Source organism: Toxotes jaculatrix, chromosome 8 (assembly GCF_017976425.1).
Source record: "Toxotes jaculatrix isolate fToxJac2 chromosome 8, fToxJac2.pri, whole genome shotgun sequence".
NCBI classification, from domain to species: domain Eukaryota; kingdom Metazoa; phylum Chordata; class Actinopteri; family Toxotidae; genus Toxotes; species Toxotes jaculatrix.
The window spans coordinates 6005320-6022170 of record NC_054401.1 but is presented as its reverse complement, the minus strand read 5'-3'; the positions used below and the strand labels follow the sequence as shown (position 1 = coordinate 6022170).

The 16851-nt window shown below is 38.7% G+C and overlaps 2 protein-coding genes across 3 annotated transcripts; both read right to left on the bottom strand.

The window, feature by feature from the left end:
• Positions 1-1730: 1730 nt before the first annotated feature.
• LOC121185533 (sialic acid-binding Ig-like lectin 13) lies at positions 1731-6208 on the bottom strand. The gene is made up of 7 exons (XM_041043749.1): positions 6163-6208; positions 5519-5875; positions 5150-5386; positions 4278-4592; positions 2920-2998; positions 2345-2417; positions 1731-2256 (listed from the first exon to the last, which is right to left on the bottom strand). Exons 1-7 carry the CDS (start codon positions 6206-6208, stop codon positions 1834-1836), a joined length of 1530 nt encoding a protein of 509 aa, XP_040899683.1. The 3' UTR covers positions 1731-1833.
• A 577-nt stretch (positions 6209-6785) lies between these two features.
• LOC121186111 (sialic acid-binding Ig-like lectin 14) lies at positions 6786-12594 on the bottom strand. 2 transcript variants are annotated; one of them, XM_041044743.1, is made up of 8 exons: positions 12547-12594; positions 11526-11571; positions 10920-11276; positions 10476-10787; positions 9425-9739; positions 8890-8980; positions 8465-8564; positions 6786-8381 (listed from the first exon to the last, which is right to left on the bottom strand). In XM_041044743.1, the coding sequence occupies exons 2-8, from the start codon at positions 11569-11571 to the stop codon at positions 8028-8030; spliced, it is 1575 nt and encodes a 524-aa protein (XP_040900677.1). In that variant the 5' UTR covers positions 12547-12594; the 3' UTR covers positions 6786-8027. The 2 variants fall into 2 exon arrangements, with proteins under 2 accessions (XP_040900677.1, XP_040900678.1); XM_041044744.1 differs by lacking the exon at positions 12547-12594 and having other exon boundaries at positions 11526-11638.
• Between the last annotated feature and the right edge of the window lie 4257 nt (positions 12595-16851).

The following is a 16851-nucleotide window of genomic DNA, read 5'->3' as shown; positions in this document are numbered from 1 at the left end:
GTTAAACTAATCATTACTGCTTTAAAGATCTTACAAACTCCTTTATTCGCTATAAATTCCATAAAAGGCCAGTACTTGGTGTCAATAGTTGGAAAAAAAAATATCTCGCTTCTTGAAATAGAGTTTTTTTTCTTTTTTCTTTTTTTTTTTTTAAAGATTATTAATCCAAAGCCCAGTAAATCAACAAAATGATATCACATCAAATTATCCCTGACTAAACTTTTGATTTTCTTTTGTGCTATATTGAAATTATTACATTTTCATCAGGTCTGTAGAGATGTCAATGTCCTCTGAAGTTAGGTTACATTTTAAAAGAGCAGTCAAGAACATACTTAAACATGCAGAACTGACAAAACTGACTGAACATGAAATTAGACTGAAAATGTATTTGAAATCTACACGTTTTGGGCCAATAATAAACTCAGGAGCCACAATCACCAAACAACAACAGACTGACGTCTTAAAGGTGTCAACACTTAGGAAAGAAAATATCTTGCTTCTTGCGAAGGGATTCTGATGTTTTCCCTTAATTTCAAGCTTTTCAAACATAATTAATCCAAAACCCAGTAAATCACCAACATCATATAGCATCAAATTATCCCTGTCTAAAGTTTTTCATTTATGTCATATTGAAATTATGACTTACATTTTCATGAGGTCTGTGCAGAGACGTCAAGTTCATCAGAAGTGAGGTTACATTTTAAAGAAGCAGCCAAGAATATATTTAAAAATGAGGAACTCACAAAAGTGCCAGTGAACGGGAGAATGACTTATACTTATCACCAGAAATGACACAATGCAGCATGTAATCAACTGATAATACCACTGTGATGTTTTCATCATTTTCATAAGTGCCTGAGTTCCATAATAGTCTCTGGATGTTATATTTTTCTTTTACTGCTATGGACAAGAAAGATTATCTTACTAGATGAGCTGCTGCCTGAATGTGTCTGTAAGGTCCACCACTTTATCAGAACTTAATCCCCTGTACACACCCTCAGCTCTATTCAGTCTCACACAGGAAACTTGTTGAAGTTCATTTAAAGTAGTCGGCCTGAAAAACAGGAACTCCCCGCTCTTTTAACAGTACATGTCTAAAACTCAGACTCGAGGACAAGATGCATTAACATACAATAAATACAAAATTATAGATTGATGAAAATGTTCAGACCTTTTTCACAGCACACTTTGTGACATGTTACAATAGGAAAAACACTGGTCAAACAAATTTCATTAATGATACTTAAATTAGATCAAGTGTCCCTGTAAGCCTTAACCAGTGAGCCAGCACAATAGCAGGAGTCTGGAACCAACTCACCAAAGTGGAACACAGGCGTCCTGTGTTACATTTCTTTCAGTGACAGAGCAAAATGCCTTCTGTGGAAAGGTCTTGAAAGAATAAACACGTACTAATTTAGACATAAAACAAAACTTTATTGAAAAAACCCTGCACATACTCTATATCAGCCTGTCTCTTTCTCCCTCTATGCATTTACAGTCAGTTCAGTTTAAGCAAAAAGCAAATGTGAAAGCAATCCACTAAACACAATACAGTCTGCCATGCTGCAGAATAAATGTGAAACAGCAGGGCTGCTCTTAAGTTACATTTGACCAACATAAGCATATAAGTAAAAATTAAAAATGAGTGCATAACATTTTTTATTGTTTTATATTAACACAGTAGAAACGATGAAATTTTTAGTGACAAAAAAATCCACAATCAGTTTAGATCTTAAAAAAACTCATGACCCGAAAAACAAATGTGTCTAATTATTATGTAAACTTACACGTTGTAGTTTGATTAAAAGCCTCAACCACCAACAAAACAGTGATCTATTTGTGTAAAGCGCCCTTGCCTTTAAATTTAACCTGAGCATATTCACATTCCATATCCCTCTTCATATTTCTTGGCTCCACTTCATCAAATATGTTTCCCATCGTCAGTGCGTCGCTCACAAAGTTTCTGCTCATGCTTCCCACCATGCACCTCTCCTCCACCAGACAGGAGCCACCGGGTGGATCCATGTCCACAGATTCTTCTTGCTGCTTCTTCTTGCTTTTCTTCTTCCAATTCACACTGGAGTAAACCACACCTGTCCCTTCCTCAATCTTCTTCCCTGAAATTTTTCTGGCTTCTTCTGCATTGCTTGGTAAATTGGTGCTGTTTGGCTCAGGCATAGTTGCAGGGTGGGGGACATCTGCTTGTCTCAGCCTATCGGTGTTGACATAAATGTCCTCTTCTGTTATGTTGGGTGCCTACAATTAACGAGACAATGTCAGTGGTGCAGATATTCTGCTAATCTCTGTTTGAATCAGAAAAGTACCTGGCTCTAAGTCAAAGTACCTCATTTCCCTCGCTTCTTGCGAGAAATTGTCTCATAGCAACGCTGGTGTCACCTGTGCACCGACTCTGAGCCCTGATAAATACAGAAGAACATTCAACATACATTGTTGTATGGGACTCATCTTTGTTTTTTCCATCTTCATCAGCAAATACAAAATATCATAAGAATGGATTTGATCTCTGTTGTAACTGTCATGACAACCACTGCTATAAAGGTGGGTCATATAAGTCTGGCAATCAACATTTTAATATGTGCATTTTTGAAAGGAAACACTCTGATATGTTTGAAGAGAATAATCTTGAAAACAAAAGCAACATGGAAAACAAACAAATTACAGAGAGGGGTGACAGTCAAATGTTGAAACTAACCAACACGGAGATGATGGACATGTTGTTGTTGATGAATAGTGCTGATTGACATGAAACCTAATATTAGCCATCAGTGCTGGTGAGTGACTTAATACAATGTATGAAGATCCAGGCAAACATTGCATAGATAGTATTTCACAGTGTTTCCCTCAGAGTTAAAAAAAAAAAAAAAAAAAAAAAATTGATGTCTCAAGCTGTTACCCTACCTGATTACACACAGCAGAGCACATACTAGTACTAGTAGAGCAACAACTGTGGTGATGAAGACTGACGATGTCACATGACCTGAAACACACAAGGACAATGGAAGATTAAAATGAAGAAATCACTGAGACAGAGGTAATTCTCCTCGTAGACGTGTGGACATACTGTGTAAAGTATTCATCTTGGTAAGTTGTTACCTCAGATCATATTAAACACACTGCAAAGTAACTAAGTCTTCTATTACTACTTCCTCATTCACTACCTATCTGATACTAAAGCACAGAAAGCATTAACAACTGGAGATCAATTCAATCATTGAATCAGAATCACTGAACACACTCATGATGTTCTTTCTACAATGGAAATCAAACACTGCTCAGAAAAATCTGTCCCAAAACTTTTGCAGAGGTTCCCACCAATGTATTGCTCTTGTAGGCTGATTTGGCTTCACTTTCTGTCCAGTTCATTTCAAAACAGCTCCATATAGTTTACGTCTGGAGACTGTGCTTCCATGTTGAACGGCTGCCCACTGTGAGCCAGGTTCCGTTCACGGTTTCTACCTGTTAAAAGTTAAAGTTTTTCCATGCCACTGTCGCTAAGTGCTTGCTCTTGGGCAAAATATTGGGTCTCTGTAGATAATGTTATAAAGAGTATGGTCTAGACCTGCTCTATATAGAATATGGTTATATGGTTATGAGACAATGTCTGTTATGATTTGGCGCTATATAAATAAAACTGAACTGAACTGAATTTATTTGAAGCCACTGTTTGGTTGAATTCCTATAATGTTGGCTTCTAATCTTGCTATAGGACGAACTCCTGGCCAACCAGTCTGTCTTCCTTAGTCACTTGCCTTTTCCTCAATATTCTGATCGCAATACACAGAACTTCTTCCTACAGTACTGTATTCTTATTGTGTTGTTATTGTTCTGCTTTTTCTATTTTTCTATTGCACGTGTTGTTATTGCAAGTGTTTGCATTCATTTTCTAGGATTAATTTACATCCATTGCTGCATGAAAGTTGTTGACGCCTAACCCTGTTAGCCAGTTTCTTATTGCCTGTAAAAAGGCCTCTTTTCTATGAAATACACGGTTTGTTTGTTTTTTTAGTTTTTGGTGATCAAACATTTTTTCTTTTTCCTGTTTTTTTTTTTTTGTTTTTTTTAACTTGACCAGTTTACCACTTACATTTGTAACATTTAAAACTGCTGAAATTTCAACAAAAACTGGAAAAATGGGAATGTTTCAGAACTTTTGAGGGTTGTGCATGTACCTCTCTCTGTTATCTAAAAAGAGATGTCTCTGAATAAATAGTCCAAGCTAAACCTGAACATTTACAAGCTAAACACAAAAGACACACCTTCACTTCCTGCAGAGATTTGTTGCTCAAGGCTTTTGAAATGAAAGCGTTGACTGGCAGTTCCCAGAGAGTTGGAGCTGTGGCAGACCAAGGTGGAAAGATCTCTCCACTGTGGCTGATTCACAGTGATGATGCTCCTCAGACCTGTGCCATTTAGAGACTCATTTCTGACTGCAAATGTTTCAGAGTGACTGACAGGTAGCCCATCCAAATACCAGTGTAAAATGGGAGAAGGGTTTCCCACTGTCTCACAGGAACAGTTGACCTGGCTTGCAGTTTTAGTGCAGTCAGATGAGAGCAGGATCTGTGGAGGAACTGTAATAAAGAGAGGACAGACAAGCTGAGAGCCAGGTGGAGACACTTTAAATCAGGTTTGAAAGAAATAAGTAGCAGCATGTACTGATTTAACAAAATAATTAAAAGTTGAGAACAAAGACATTTCATAATGGAAAGTAAAATGCTGTTTCATCCCAACCCTTAGTTTTACCAGTGGTTCACTAGTAACATATTTATTTTTCTTTGTATTTATATAATTTTATTGCATATTGTCTTTATACAGTTGAGGGTCTATGGGGGAAAAATATTCAATTTACAACGGTTGAAAAAAAATAAATGCAGAAAAACCTCATTTTTAGAACAAATGATTTTTTCCAAATGTATTTTCTTTAATGAAGAATAGGTTAAAATTATTTGACTAAATGTTTCAGCCCTAATGCAAACGAGGTAATGAAAACTAAGAGCTAAGCAATCAATTAAATTATAGTGCAAGGATTTTAGTCGAGGATAAATGGACTCACATGAAATATCAGCTGTTAAACTTGTGCTAACAGATGCCACAGTGCTGCCATTTTGTTTGCTGTAGGTGGCAGTACAGGAAATGGTCTTTCCATGATGGAGGTGAGAAACAGTGAAGGTCAGAACAGAGATCTTGACTTTAGTTTTGTTCTGATTCTCCTGCAGTGTCTCCTGACTGTTACCCAGGTTGGGGGTCCATGTCAGAGTTGGAGGATGAGACAGACAGGGAGCTGGAGCAGAGCAGTTCAAACTCACTGAGGTTCCCTCCTTCACCTCCAGTGTGGACGGAGTCAGAGTCAGTGAGGGAGGATCAGCTGGTAGGACAGTACATTTGAACCAGTCACTATTTAAACAATCATTACTTTAAGATGGATTATTTGATTTGCAATACTCAGTAAATCCACAGCTGGGTGAAAATAGACAATAGATTTGATATCAGAACTTACCTTTGAACAATATATTCACTGCTGGGAAGTCCTTGTCATAATTATATTTGAGTTCATTGTCACACTCCAGTCTGAAATAATATGTGTTGCTGGTATCAAGAACAGTGTTACTGAGGGTTGTGGTGCAATCTTTTTCTTTCAGGTTTCCCCTCAGTTCTCCATTTATTCCAGGCTTTTCAGCACTATCAAACACAATTTTGTTATCACTTTTACGTTTCCATATTGCTTTACATGTGTCATCTAAGTCATTGTCAAATTTGGTGTCTATGTCAAAGGAGCAGGGGATGGTCACACAGGATCCACTCAGAGCCTCAACAGTCTGCGGCATAATGACCTTAAACTGTTCACACAGGGAACCTGAAACACAAAACATTGAAAAGGAAACAGTATTTTACAGCAGCAGTGTAGATGTAATTTTCTATTTCCTTGCTCCACAGTGATTACTGTTACTATACCATGATGTCAGGGTAATTTTTTCAACATTCAGGAAGCAATCAAACATTTATCCCTGTTAAATAAGAAAAGGCTGGTCAAAGATTTTACTGCATCTTTTATTTTGTAGGATTCTGATCTTGTCATTACAAACTCAGACATTCTTTACTCTAAATAGTTTTCAAACCAGATGTGAATGCACTTGAACTCACCTTTCAGCAGACAACCAATGAGAAGGAAAGTCAGAGCTCCAGCCATCTTAGTTTGTCAGGAGAATGTAAAGTTTAAAGGAGTCTGGAGATCACAGATGACAAGTGTTTACATGTTTGGGACATTTCTTTCCTTTACTCTGATCACATGTGACATTTTAAGTTCATTTATTAATCATGAAAAATGATATTTTGATCAAGACAGAATCTCATTCTTTCTTCTCAGAGGGTTATAACCTCTTAGCAGCAGTGTCATGCAGCACATATGTTCAGTCACTGTTTCATTATTGCTTTTAAAGTTAAATAGGGATGCATTATTTGAACTAATCAGTGCTGCTTTGAAAGACTTGACTGAGGCCAATACTGCTACAAGATCTCACTGTAGAGATAAATGTCGTTCAGCTGAAAAAATATTTCATGAATATTGTGGAGAAGAAAAATGCCTTTGAAAACTACACTTTTTGGTCTGAAGGTGTCAACATTAAGAAAATAAAATATCTCACTTCTTGCAATGCAGTTTTTTCCTTTATTTCAAGCCTTGTATTCAAGATAATGAATACAAAGCCCAGTAAATCAACAAAATCAAATTATCCCAGATTAAACTTTTGATATTCTTTTGTGCCATATTGAAATTATGACTTACTTTGTCATGAGGTCTGTAGAGACGTCAAGTTCCTCTGATGTGAGGTTACATTTTAGCAAAGCAGTCAGGAATATATTTAAACATGCGACACAAAAGTGTCAGTGAGTGTGAGAATGAGAAATACTAGTTACAGGAAATGACAGGATGATAATATCACTGGGATGTGGTGCTACCACTTTACATTAACAGCTGTTTAATTGCCAGTCTAAGAAAACTATTTCAAGTTCAACATCAAACTTCATTGCTTTACTGTCTGTTTGCTGTCTCCAGTGGTGGGAGGCATCCAGTCTGCTCTCAGTCCAGCATGAGAGGATGAAGAAGTGTATAAAGGAAAGAAGTTTGATGCTGAATATTTCTACAAGACTGGTAAGAAAACAGCTGTTAACACTCACAAAGACTGACCTTTAAAACACCTTCTATATTTCAATATTTAAAAGGAGGGTGGTGTTTCCTGTCTTATTTTCCTCAGTGACAGATTAGACCTTGAAACAAAGTAAAAAAAAAAAAAAAAAAAAAACTTGTGCTGGTATTAGATTTAGCACCATCTGGTGTATTGTAGGTGGCAGTACATGAGATGGTCTGATGGAGGTGAAACATACCTTCAATTGGTGATTAATAAAAATAATTCCAGAGTTTATTGATACCTTACACACTGCACAGCCAACTTATTCAATCGGATGTCGGCTTTCACTTGATGTTAATGTATTAACGGCTGAAACATTCAAATAACAATTAACAAATGTAGCAAGCTATACCTTTATAGTACAATATATGAAGCCGTAGAAACAGCACATTCATCAAATCACTATAACATTATAATTAGTGTCATGGTGTCATAAACACTGATAATGTCTATGCACATCCATGAGAACATCTTAAACTGAAAGTAAAACTGTCATTAATAGCTATCATCACGTATAGAGGGGAAACACAATAACATTAACACCGATACTTTATTTCACTGTTCGTTCTGATTTATAGACTCTGTGGTCCTTGAATCTGTTATTTTCATGAGATGGTAAGAGACGTGTGGTAATTCCTGAGGCAGTAGTTTACAGTGACCCATTTATGTACATACACAAGGCACAAAACACTGACAATGTGTCTTGTATTATCATTACCACAAACACCACCACCACCACCAACAAAAGCTTATCATAGAAATGAAACAGCTTCAACAAAAATTAAATAGAATAAGTTCTATTTGTGCATAAAATTTGTGTCTTTAAAAGTTAACTTGGGCATATTCAGTATGCACTGCCTTCCCTGCTTTTTGTGTTCCAGTCACAATGTTGTCATAGATGCTCCCCTTCTCCCGTGCGTTGCTCACAAAATTTCTGCACACTCCTCCAGTCGCGTACCTCTCCTCCTCCATATAGGAGCTACCAGATGGCTCTCCGTCCTTTTTGTTCTTGATTTTCCAAATCACACTGGCATAAGCCACATCACTCCCTTCCTCATCCTTCATTTCTGAGTTTTTCTTGGCCACTTGTTGATGTCCTAGATGAGTATTTGGTTCATTCGTCTTTCTAATCATGTATGTGTTGGCATAAATATCTTCATCTGGTGCGATAGACACCTGAAAAATTAATAAATAAATGAAAGAACATCCATGGTACAGATGTTTTGCTGCATGTTTCTGTTTAACGGGAGACTGTGTACCTCATTTCCTTCGTGACTTGTCACTTGACTCATCACAGTTGGGATTTTGTCATCTGTGCACTGATTCTTTGTAGGGCTATGGCAGCCAGTCCTGTGAGCCCTAAAAAATACAATAGGATACTTCATCCAACTTATATGGACATACTTGATTTTCTGTCCACTCATCTATTAGCTAACAGAATGTAGAAATGTGATCAGTGAGAAAAGTTGGGGCCGGGGGGGGGGGGGGCTTAGACTAACTTAAATTACTTAAATTACAAGCGTTGCTACAAGGGCAGTCAGGTCAATTTATAGTTAGAGCTGATTAATTGATTTTGAGACTGGTCAATTTGCAGAGCTGAAAAAGCTAGAAAACAAACACTAGCAGTAGCAGTTTAGTGGCTGTAGTTGTCTGAGCCATCATGGTTTCCCAGGATAATACCTACCAGACAGCAAAGAGTAGAGAAGATACTAGAGCTGCTGTCAAAACCCCAACTGTGGTGATGAAGATTGTTAATATCTTTTCACTTGAGCACTCTGTATGAGAGAGAAGACAAAATTATGGTCAGGAAAGGTGATGTTTTTTTGTGTTTGAAGATACAAGGAGCTTGATGGGTTGTCATTGGTGGAATAGGGTTTGTTTTTCTTTTTTTTTCGGGGGGGGGGGGGGGGGGGGGGGGGGCAACGTTTGACATATCATTACAAATATATGTGTATATGATAAAGGTTAATTTTAGGAGCTGACACCAAGAGGGTTATAAATAACTGAAATGCCCCTTAAATGCATCTCCCCACACAGTGTGCAAAGCTGTTGGGAGCTTCCAAGGCAGAAAATTTTTAAAACAGAAACATTAAATCTAGATATATACTGTGCACAGGTAAAGAATACAGCACTTCCTGATGAAGTTGATTAGAATTTCAAGAAATCCTAATAGTTCCCCACTAATCAGTAAAATGTTTGTTTTCAGCACAATGACAAACCTGGACTTTCTCCCGAGTTTTGACCGCTAAGCCTGTAGAGATAAAACCGCTGAGTAACAGATCCCAGAGAGTTGGAGCTGCGGCAGAGCAAGGTGTAAAAATCCTTCTCCTGTGATTGATTCACAGCGATGAAACTCCTCATACTTGTGACATTCAAGTGCTCATAGCTGAGTGAAACGTTGTCATAAAGATTAAGAGGTAACTCATCCGAATGCCACTGTAAAATGGGAGGAGGGTTTCCCACAGTCTCACAGGAACAGTTGAGCTGGGCTTTGGTTTTGGTGCAATCAGAGGTGGACAGGATCTGTGGAGCAACTGTAAAGAATGTAGCAGGACAGAAAATGTAGTTTGATTGGGGAAGGTGAGGTTATAATATTAATAAATAGAATGATGCTCAGTAGACCACAGACCTCTGCCAGCACCAAAGATCCTACATGTCTGTCTAGCTCTTACAATGGAAAAAGTCTGATAAAGTTAATGATGTATTATCATAAAACATAGTAAGTACAACAGCACTTTCTTCCACCAGAGCCAGATTATTATTAGGATCTGCAACAAACTGTACAAAATCATAGATCTCAACATCATGTATATGTCTGATCTTTTACTTTGAAATCTATACGTTACTAGCTGGCGACAATAACAGTGTGAGCTGTCCTACCTCAAAACAGGTCATTCATGTCTGCAGTTCTGCAAAACCCCATTTCCATGCCGTTGACATTGCTCAGAAATCGATCTATTTCACCTGTGATCACTTTTCAGGGTGTTCAGCATCGATATAATGAAGTGGTCAAATGGCATCAGCTATAGGCCGTCTACAGCACTGAAGTATCGCTTATGTTTTAGGTCAGTCTTGTAGAGTCTAGAGTTAACATTCCTCACAGTTAACGCTTTTAAGTAAAAGCGTTCATACTTTACTGGGGGGGGGGTGTATTTACGTGGAGGTGTTTCCCAAAATGAGGAAATTTAGTAACTGGTTTAGTAACTAAAGTTTACAATGCTGCAGATCAACCTCAGTGTGATCAAATATGACTCAATATGACAAACTCACATGAAACATTAAGTGCTAAACTTCTTCCAATGGCCAACTCAGTGCTGCCATCTTGTTTGTTGTAGGTGGCATTACAGGAGACGGTCGTTCCATGATGGAGGTGAGAAACAGTGAAGGTCAGAACAGAGATCTTGACTTTAGTTTTGTCCTGATTCTCCTGCAGTGTCTCCTGACTGTCACCCAGGTTGGGGGTCCATGTGAGAGTTGGAGGATGAGACAGACAGGGAGCTGGAGCAGAGCAGTTCAAACTCACTGAGGTTCCCTCCTTCACCTCCAGTGTGGACGGAGTCAGAGTCGGTGAGGGAGGATCAGCTGGTAGGACAGTGCATTTGAACCAGTCACTAATTAAACAATCATTACTTTAAGATGGATTATTTGATTTGCAATACTCAGTAAATCCACAGCTGGGTGAAAATAGACAATAGATTTGATATCAGAACTTACCTTTGAACAATACATTCACCACCTTGTTATCCTTGTCAAAATTATATTTGAGTTTATTGTCACACTCCAGTCTGAAGTAATATGTGTTGCTGGTATCAGGAACTACGTTATTGAGGGTTGTGGTGCAATCTTTTTTTTTCAGGTTTCCCACGAGTTCTCCAATTTTTCTAGTTTGTTCAGCACTATCAAATACAATTTTGTTATCACTTTTACGTTTCCATATTGCTTTACATGTGTCATCTAAATCTTTTTCATACTTGTTCTCTATGCCAAAGGAGCAGGGGATGGTCACACAGGATCCTCTCAGAGCCTCAATTGACTTTTGAATAATGACCTCAAAAACCTGACACATGGCACCTGAAACATAAAAAACAGACCTTGAAGAAGAGAACACACAACTTTACAACAGAAAGGCCAAAATGCCTTTCTAAAATCTTGGCTAAAAAAAATATCCATAGAATCATGAAAATTCTAACTACTATGGGCAAATTTGGATGTATACAGAACAATTAAAGATAGCGGTTGCTGAGAAACTGATCATATATTTTTTGTAGTTTTTGTCATCTTTATAGTTACTAGTCCAAATATAAATAAACTTCATCTCACCTTGTAGCAGACAGCTCATAAGAAGAAGATTCAGAGCTCTGGCCATCTTTGTCAGGAGAGTCAGAAAATCAAGTTTGAAACCATCTGACGATGAGTGAGCCTCTAAGCCTTTCATTAGAATCCCATACAAATTAAATTATACATGATTCACTGTGTTTGCAGCCTTTGAAGGCAAAATGATGCAGTATAGCTGTTTATCACTAATAGACTACTACTTTGAAAGTTATTATTTGTAAAACCAAAAATAAACATTTTTAAAAACCATTTCTCATATATATTTGACAGAGTTTTTATGAACGTTTGATCATGGTAATGAAAAAGGGGAAGAAACATGAACTACTTTGAAAAAATAAACATATTTTTCATCTGTTCAAACATCTGCCGCTAATTTCACAACAAGGTAGTAACTGTGATAACACCCTTTGTTTGAGAGATAAGACAAAACAGGGAGGATTTGCCAAAACAGACTATGACAAAAATTTATTAATATAAGTTTATTAGGTACACTGAGCTAAAACCTATGCAGTCTAATGCAACAGTCCAGCAACAAATCCTCCTTCATGATGGTTATAATATTCAGTTTTTATTGAAAGTTTTTTACAGAGAAGTTAATTCAACTAAATGGCCATTTTGGAGGCTGCAGTCTGTGGTGCTGCTGTACAGACATGTCTTGTACAGACAATGCAATACAATTCAACAATACCATAAATTACATACTTCAAAATGATTGCATAGTTGAGTCAACACCTCACTGAAACAGTATCAACACAAACAGCATTATCACCTTTGCGAAGGCAGGTTTTATTGCAGGACTGTTTTGCTAGACTGCATTAGCTAGTATGTCAAAGTATGTCAGAAAACCATAATACACTGCCTAGAAATTTCTCAGATCTCACAATGATGAATTCTTTTGCATCCTCTCAGAATTCACTCATATTTGACGATTGATCTAAAGCCCAGCTGCTTTAATCCTAAATTTGGACTTTTTCCTATGATTCTTATTGAAATAAAACTTACTTACATTTGTATTAGATATGTGGTCCACAAAGATAAAAGATGCAAAGGCAAGTCAAGTTCCTTAGATATGAGTTTGCAGTTTTAGCAAAGTTGTTTGAATTATGTTGAAATTGAGGAACTTACACAAGTACAAGTGTGTGACCTTCACCGTGAATGTCATTATTTTTCGGTCACAAATTCCAAATGTAAGTCAAACCTCAGAATGGTCTGTAGCTCAGTGCTGATAATCTCTAAATCAACCACTTTCTGTAATTAACACATTTTCTTTTTGATTAAAATGCAATGTGTAAAAAATATTGCAAATAAAGTGGTAACTTTTCCCTTTGCCACAAATTGGCCTGGCACATTTGATAAAGGTAAGAAAAAAAATACCACTGAAATTACCATTTAGGATTATTATTACGCCAAATAGCAAACAATTTCATGTTTTAAAGGTTATATGGGCTTTGCATGAACAAATATAGACATTTGTTTGGTATAAAACCATTTCAGATGGAGCCCTGCCCTCACACAAAATACTCTAAATAACTTGTGGTTTCATTGTCCAATCAGATTGGTAGAGGACTTCAGTAACTCTACAATCTTTGTCTGGAGCTCCTTGGCTTTTTCTGTGTTCTCTCCTTTATCCACCTGTTCTCCTACCACCTGGAGCCCCTTCAGCACCGACTGCAGGGCGTCTACATTCTTCACTGAGTCCATCTGGTCTCTGTCAGCCCGGATCTCATCCACCCAGTCCAGATATGCCTGAAGTAATCCAAGGTCATCCACAAAGTTTTCAATAATTCGGAGTTCCGGTCGATTTTGCCCCAGCTCCCTCAGCCTCCTCCTCCCCAGCTCTCCGATATCATTTCCAACAATGCTGATGAAGGAAAAAGTAACCAGGTAGAAATTATTACTGTTCATTCTGATAAGATGTAACTCACACTAGATGGCAGTATTTTCATACATGGTAACATTGAGAGCACTGAGCAGAAGTTGCTTTGTCTTAATCTTACGTCAGTGTCTTCAGTGAGGTGTTTCTGCTGAGGCAGCTGACAATGTTTTCTGTTCCTCTCTCTGTGATGCCAGTGATGTCCAGATAGAGTTCTTCCACAGTGGTGTTGTGCTCCAGAGCATTCCACAGCTCCAAAACCCCCTCTGGACCCAGGTTATTGCCACACATACTGTATAGATAAATAGAAGAATTGTGTTGTAGTAAATTCAGGAGACATTATTCATCTTGTAAAATACAAGTTAGACTGGTGTGTCAATGGATTGCGCACGCAGGAGACTTTTTTTTGTTTGTTTCAGTCAGTGCCATGAGACCCGCAGCAAACACTGTTTCACTACTGTTTGATACTGACAGTGACTTTTCATAATAAATAATGAGTTGGACTAATACATCCCTTCAAGCATTTGTTAATTCATGCATTTTATGACAGTTACACCCTCATAACTATTAGCCCTTAATGTATATTTTTCAAAGTGGTGTTACAGTAGTTGTAATAAACACTCTGTAATGACTTACAATAGCTTCTTCACTTGGCACTCATTTGATCTCAGAATCGCAGATTCTAAAATAGCCGCTTGTCTGTCAAGGCAGTTGTATCTCAAACTGTAAGAGAGCAGAAAAACATTAGGCTGACATTGTTTTTTGGCAGTCCATTCATTCCTTTCATTCACTCAGACAGACAAGCATGCAGACACAAGGAGAAGATGGAGAGAAGCTCCACGCAGTCAGGAAATTAAACACTAGGCTTCTTTTCAATGCCCAGTATTCATATGGTAATTCTTATCTCTTTGATAATTTAATATAAAATCAGTCACTCACTAGAGAGATTCACAGCGATGTAGGATTGGCCCCAGTCTTTGTAACCCTCTGTTTCCAATGTTGGAGTAGCCTAAGTTGAGCTCCTGCAGTTTGTGTGGGGAAAACTGCAGCACATAGTGCATGGCTGCACAGTCCACAACACTCAGCTTCATTTTAAACAGGTTGAGTTTCTTGATCTCAGGTGCCGCAATACTGGTGGCTTCCTTCATGTGAAACTCCATCAGGCAGTGGAGAAGATTCAGGGCTGTCTGGTTTTCCAGCTTCCTGGCCTTGAACTGGTCTTGAAACCACAAACCCAGGCTGGTGGGGATGCCCTCCCCTTGGTCCATGGGGGAAAGAACAAGGCCATTCAACTGACCTGCCAGCCGTGCTCGCAGCATTCCCATGAAGAAGCGTGTGAACATCTGGAGGCTCTCCAGCTTGTCCATGCTGAGGTCTGTGTTTTGCAGGGGTGCAGCAGTGGAGGATGGTGGATGTATCCCAAAGCACCAGAAGTCCAGAGCTTGGATTATGTCCTCCTGGCTGAAGAGGCTGATTGCGCAAAAGAGGGCAGCTAGATGTTCCTGAACAGTCAAGTGGAAGAAGGAAAACATCTCCACTGTCTCCTCCTTTAGAGGCTGGAGGATGTGACAGAGAAAGGTGCTCTGGACATCTGCAGGTATGACACCGTAGTTCTTCAAATCCTCTCTGTCAAACATTATCTTCTTTTGTAGAAGGTTTTCATAAGCCAGTTTACCCAGGTTTGTCAGTTGTTGCTTAGCTAGTGAGAGAATTTCAGATCTAGGTGTGCTTCTCTCTGCACTCCCCCTCAGTGCATGGTGCTTGACTGCCGTGAACAGGTAGCAGAAGTAAACCTCGCTGACTGTTCTGGGTGGGTTCAGCTCTAGAGACTTTGAGTCCTCAGCATCTTGTGTCCCTGAAGAGAAAAACTCGGCCATAGCGGTACAGATGATGTAGCAATACAGAGGGATGAAGGACAGCACGAAAAGGTTGTCATTGTTCAAGATGTAATCGTAGACTTTTTCAGCCACTTTCCTGTCTTTGTAGAACTTGCTGGTATATTCCTTCACCTGTTCCTCTTCAAAGCCCAGCACCACACAACATCTCTGGAAGAAATCCTTGGGAGCTTCAGTAGATGGTCTTGTTGTGAGAATGACCGATGCCTCTGGGAGAAAGCTTCCCTTAATTAAAGCTACCATCAGCTCTGACACTGGCACCTTCGAATCCACATTAATGTTTTTGCCGGGACTGTTCCAGTCCAAGGGGAATTTGAACTCATCTAATCCATCTAAGATGAAGAGCAAAGAGCTTGGTGAGGTTAAAAGGTCGGGTAAAACTGCCTTCAGGTACCGAAACCGTTCCCCGAGGAGCTCCAGAAAGCTCAGTGGTGCTTCAATGAGATTGAGCTCTCTGAAGCGCAAGTCAAAAACACAGGTGAATTCACGCATGCTCTTCCCAATTGCCCACTCATAGACCAGTCTTTGTACTGCTATGCTCTTTCCGATACCAGCAATACCCTTCACTTTAACCCTTTTCGGGGACCTTCCCGATGTCCCCTCAGGGCTCAACAGATGGCATGGCCGGATGCGCTGGCAGGCCTGATGGACATAGATGCGAGCTCGTCTGCTCGCCAAATCAAAATACTCATGTTGGCTGCTGTCAACGAAGTCATTATCCTCTGTTACGAAAAGGTCAGTGTAGCGGATCTCGATGTGAGAAGCTGAGTTTGAAGCCACTCCCTCGCCCTCTGAGTAAGACTTTAACTGCTCTGTGCGTTTCAGTAGGGTTGCTTTATGGGCGGAAATGGGAACTGCAGGGGTAGACAAGGAGATGAAATGTATTATCAAAAAACATTTGTAATGAAATTACTGTTCAGTTTCCGATGAGATTAATATGCGGCTCATCTCCTTGAGATCACCTATTTTGACATACCTCGGATGTTGGCAAGCTTTACACTCCTGCTAGATTTCAGTTCTTCTTTAGCTGCATGATGAACAGAATGACATGGTTACCTTCATAAATCATCATATATGTAAGTATTTTTATCATGAGAAAGAAAACGCACTGTACAGCACTGTAAAATCTAGTTTTTGATGAAATAATAAATCCATACCTTTAACCTCAGGAGTCAGGGTGAATCCCTTGCTCTTTCCTTTGAGTAGTTTAGCAAATGGGCTTTTATGCTTCTTATCTGTGGATGCCACAGAATTCATATACTAAATAACATATACGATAAATGTGATATTACATGGTATAAAGCTACATTTTTATTTATGTACCAAGCTTTTGATTTAAAATGTCAAATTGAGAGGAAACTGATTTTCCTGAGCACTTTTCACAGTAGCAGCTCTGTGAGGCTGTACTTTTTTTACTTCTCTGCATTGAATTTTAATGTCAGCAATGCTAACCCTCGCAGTGACAATGTTGACATGTTTATGTTTAGTGTTTTCCATGTTCACTATCTTAGCTTGTAAGCTGGTGAACATGTTCCAATTAGGC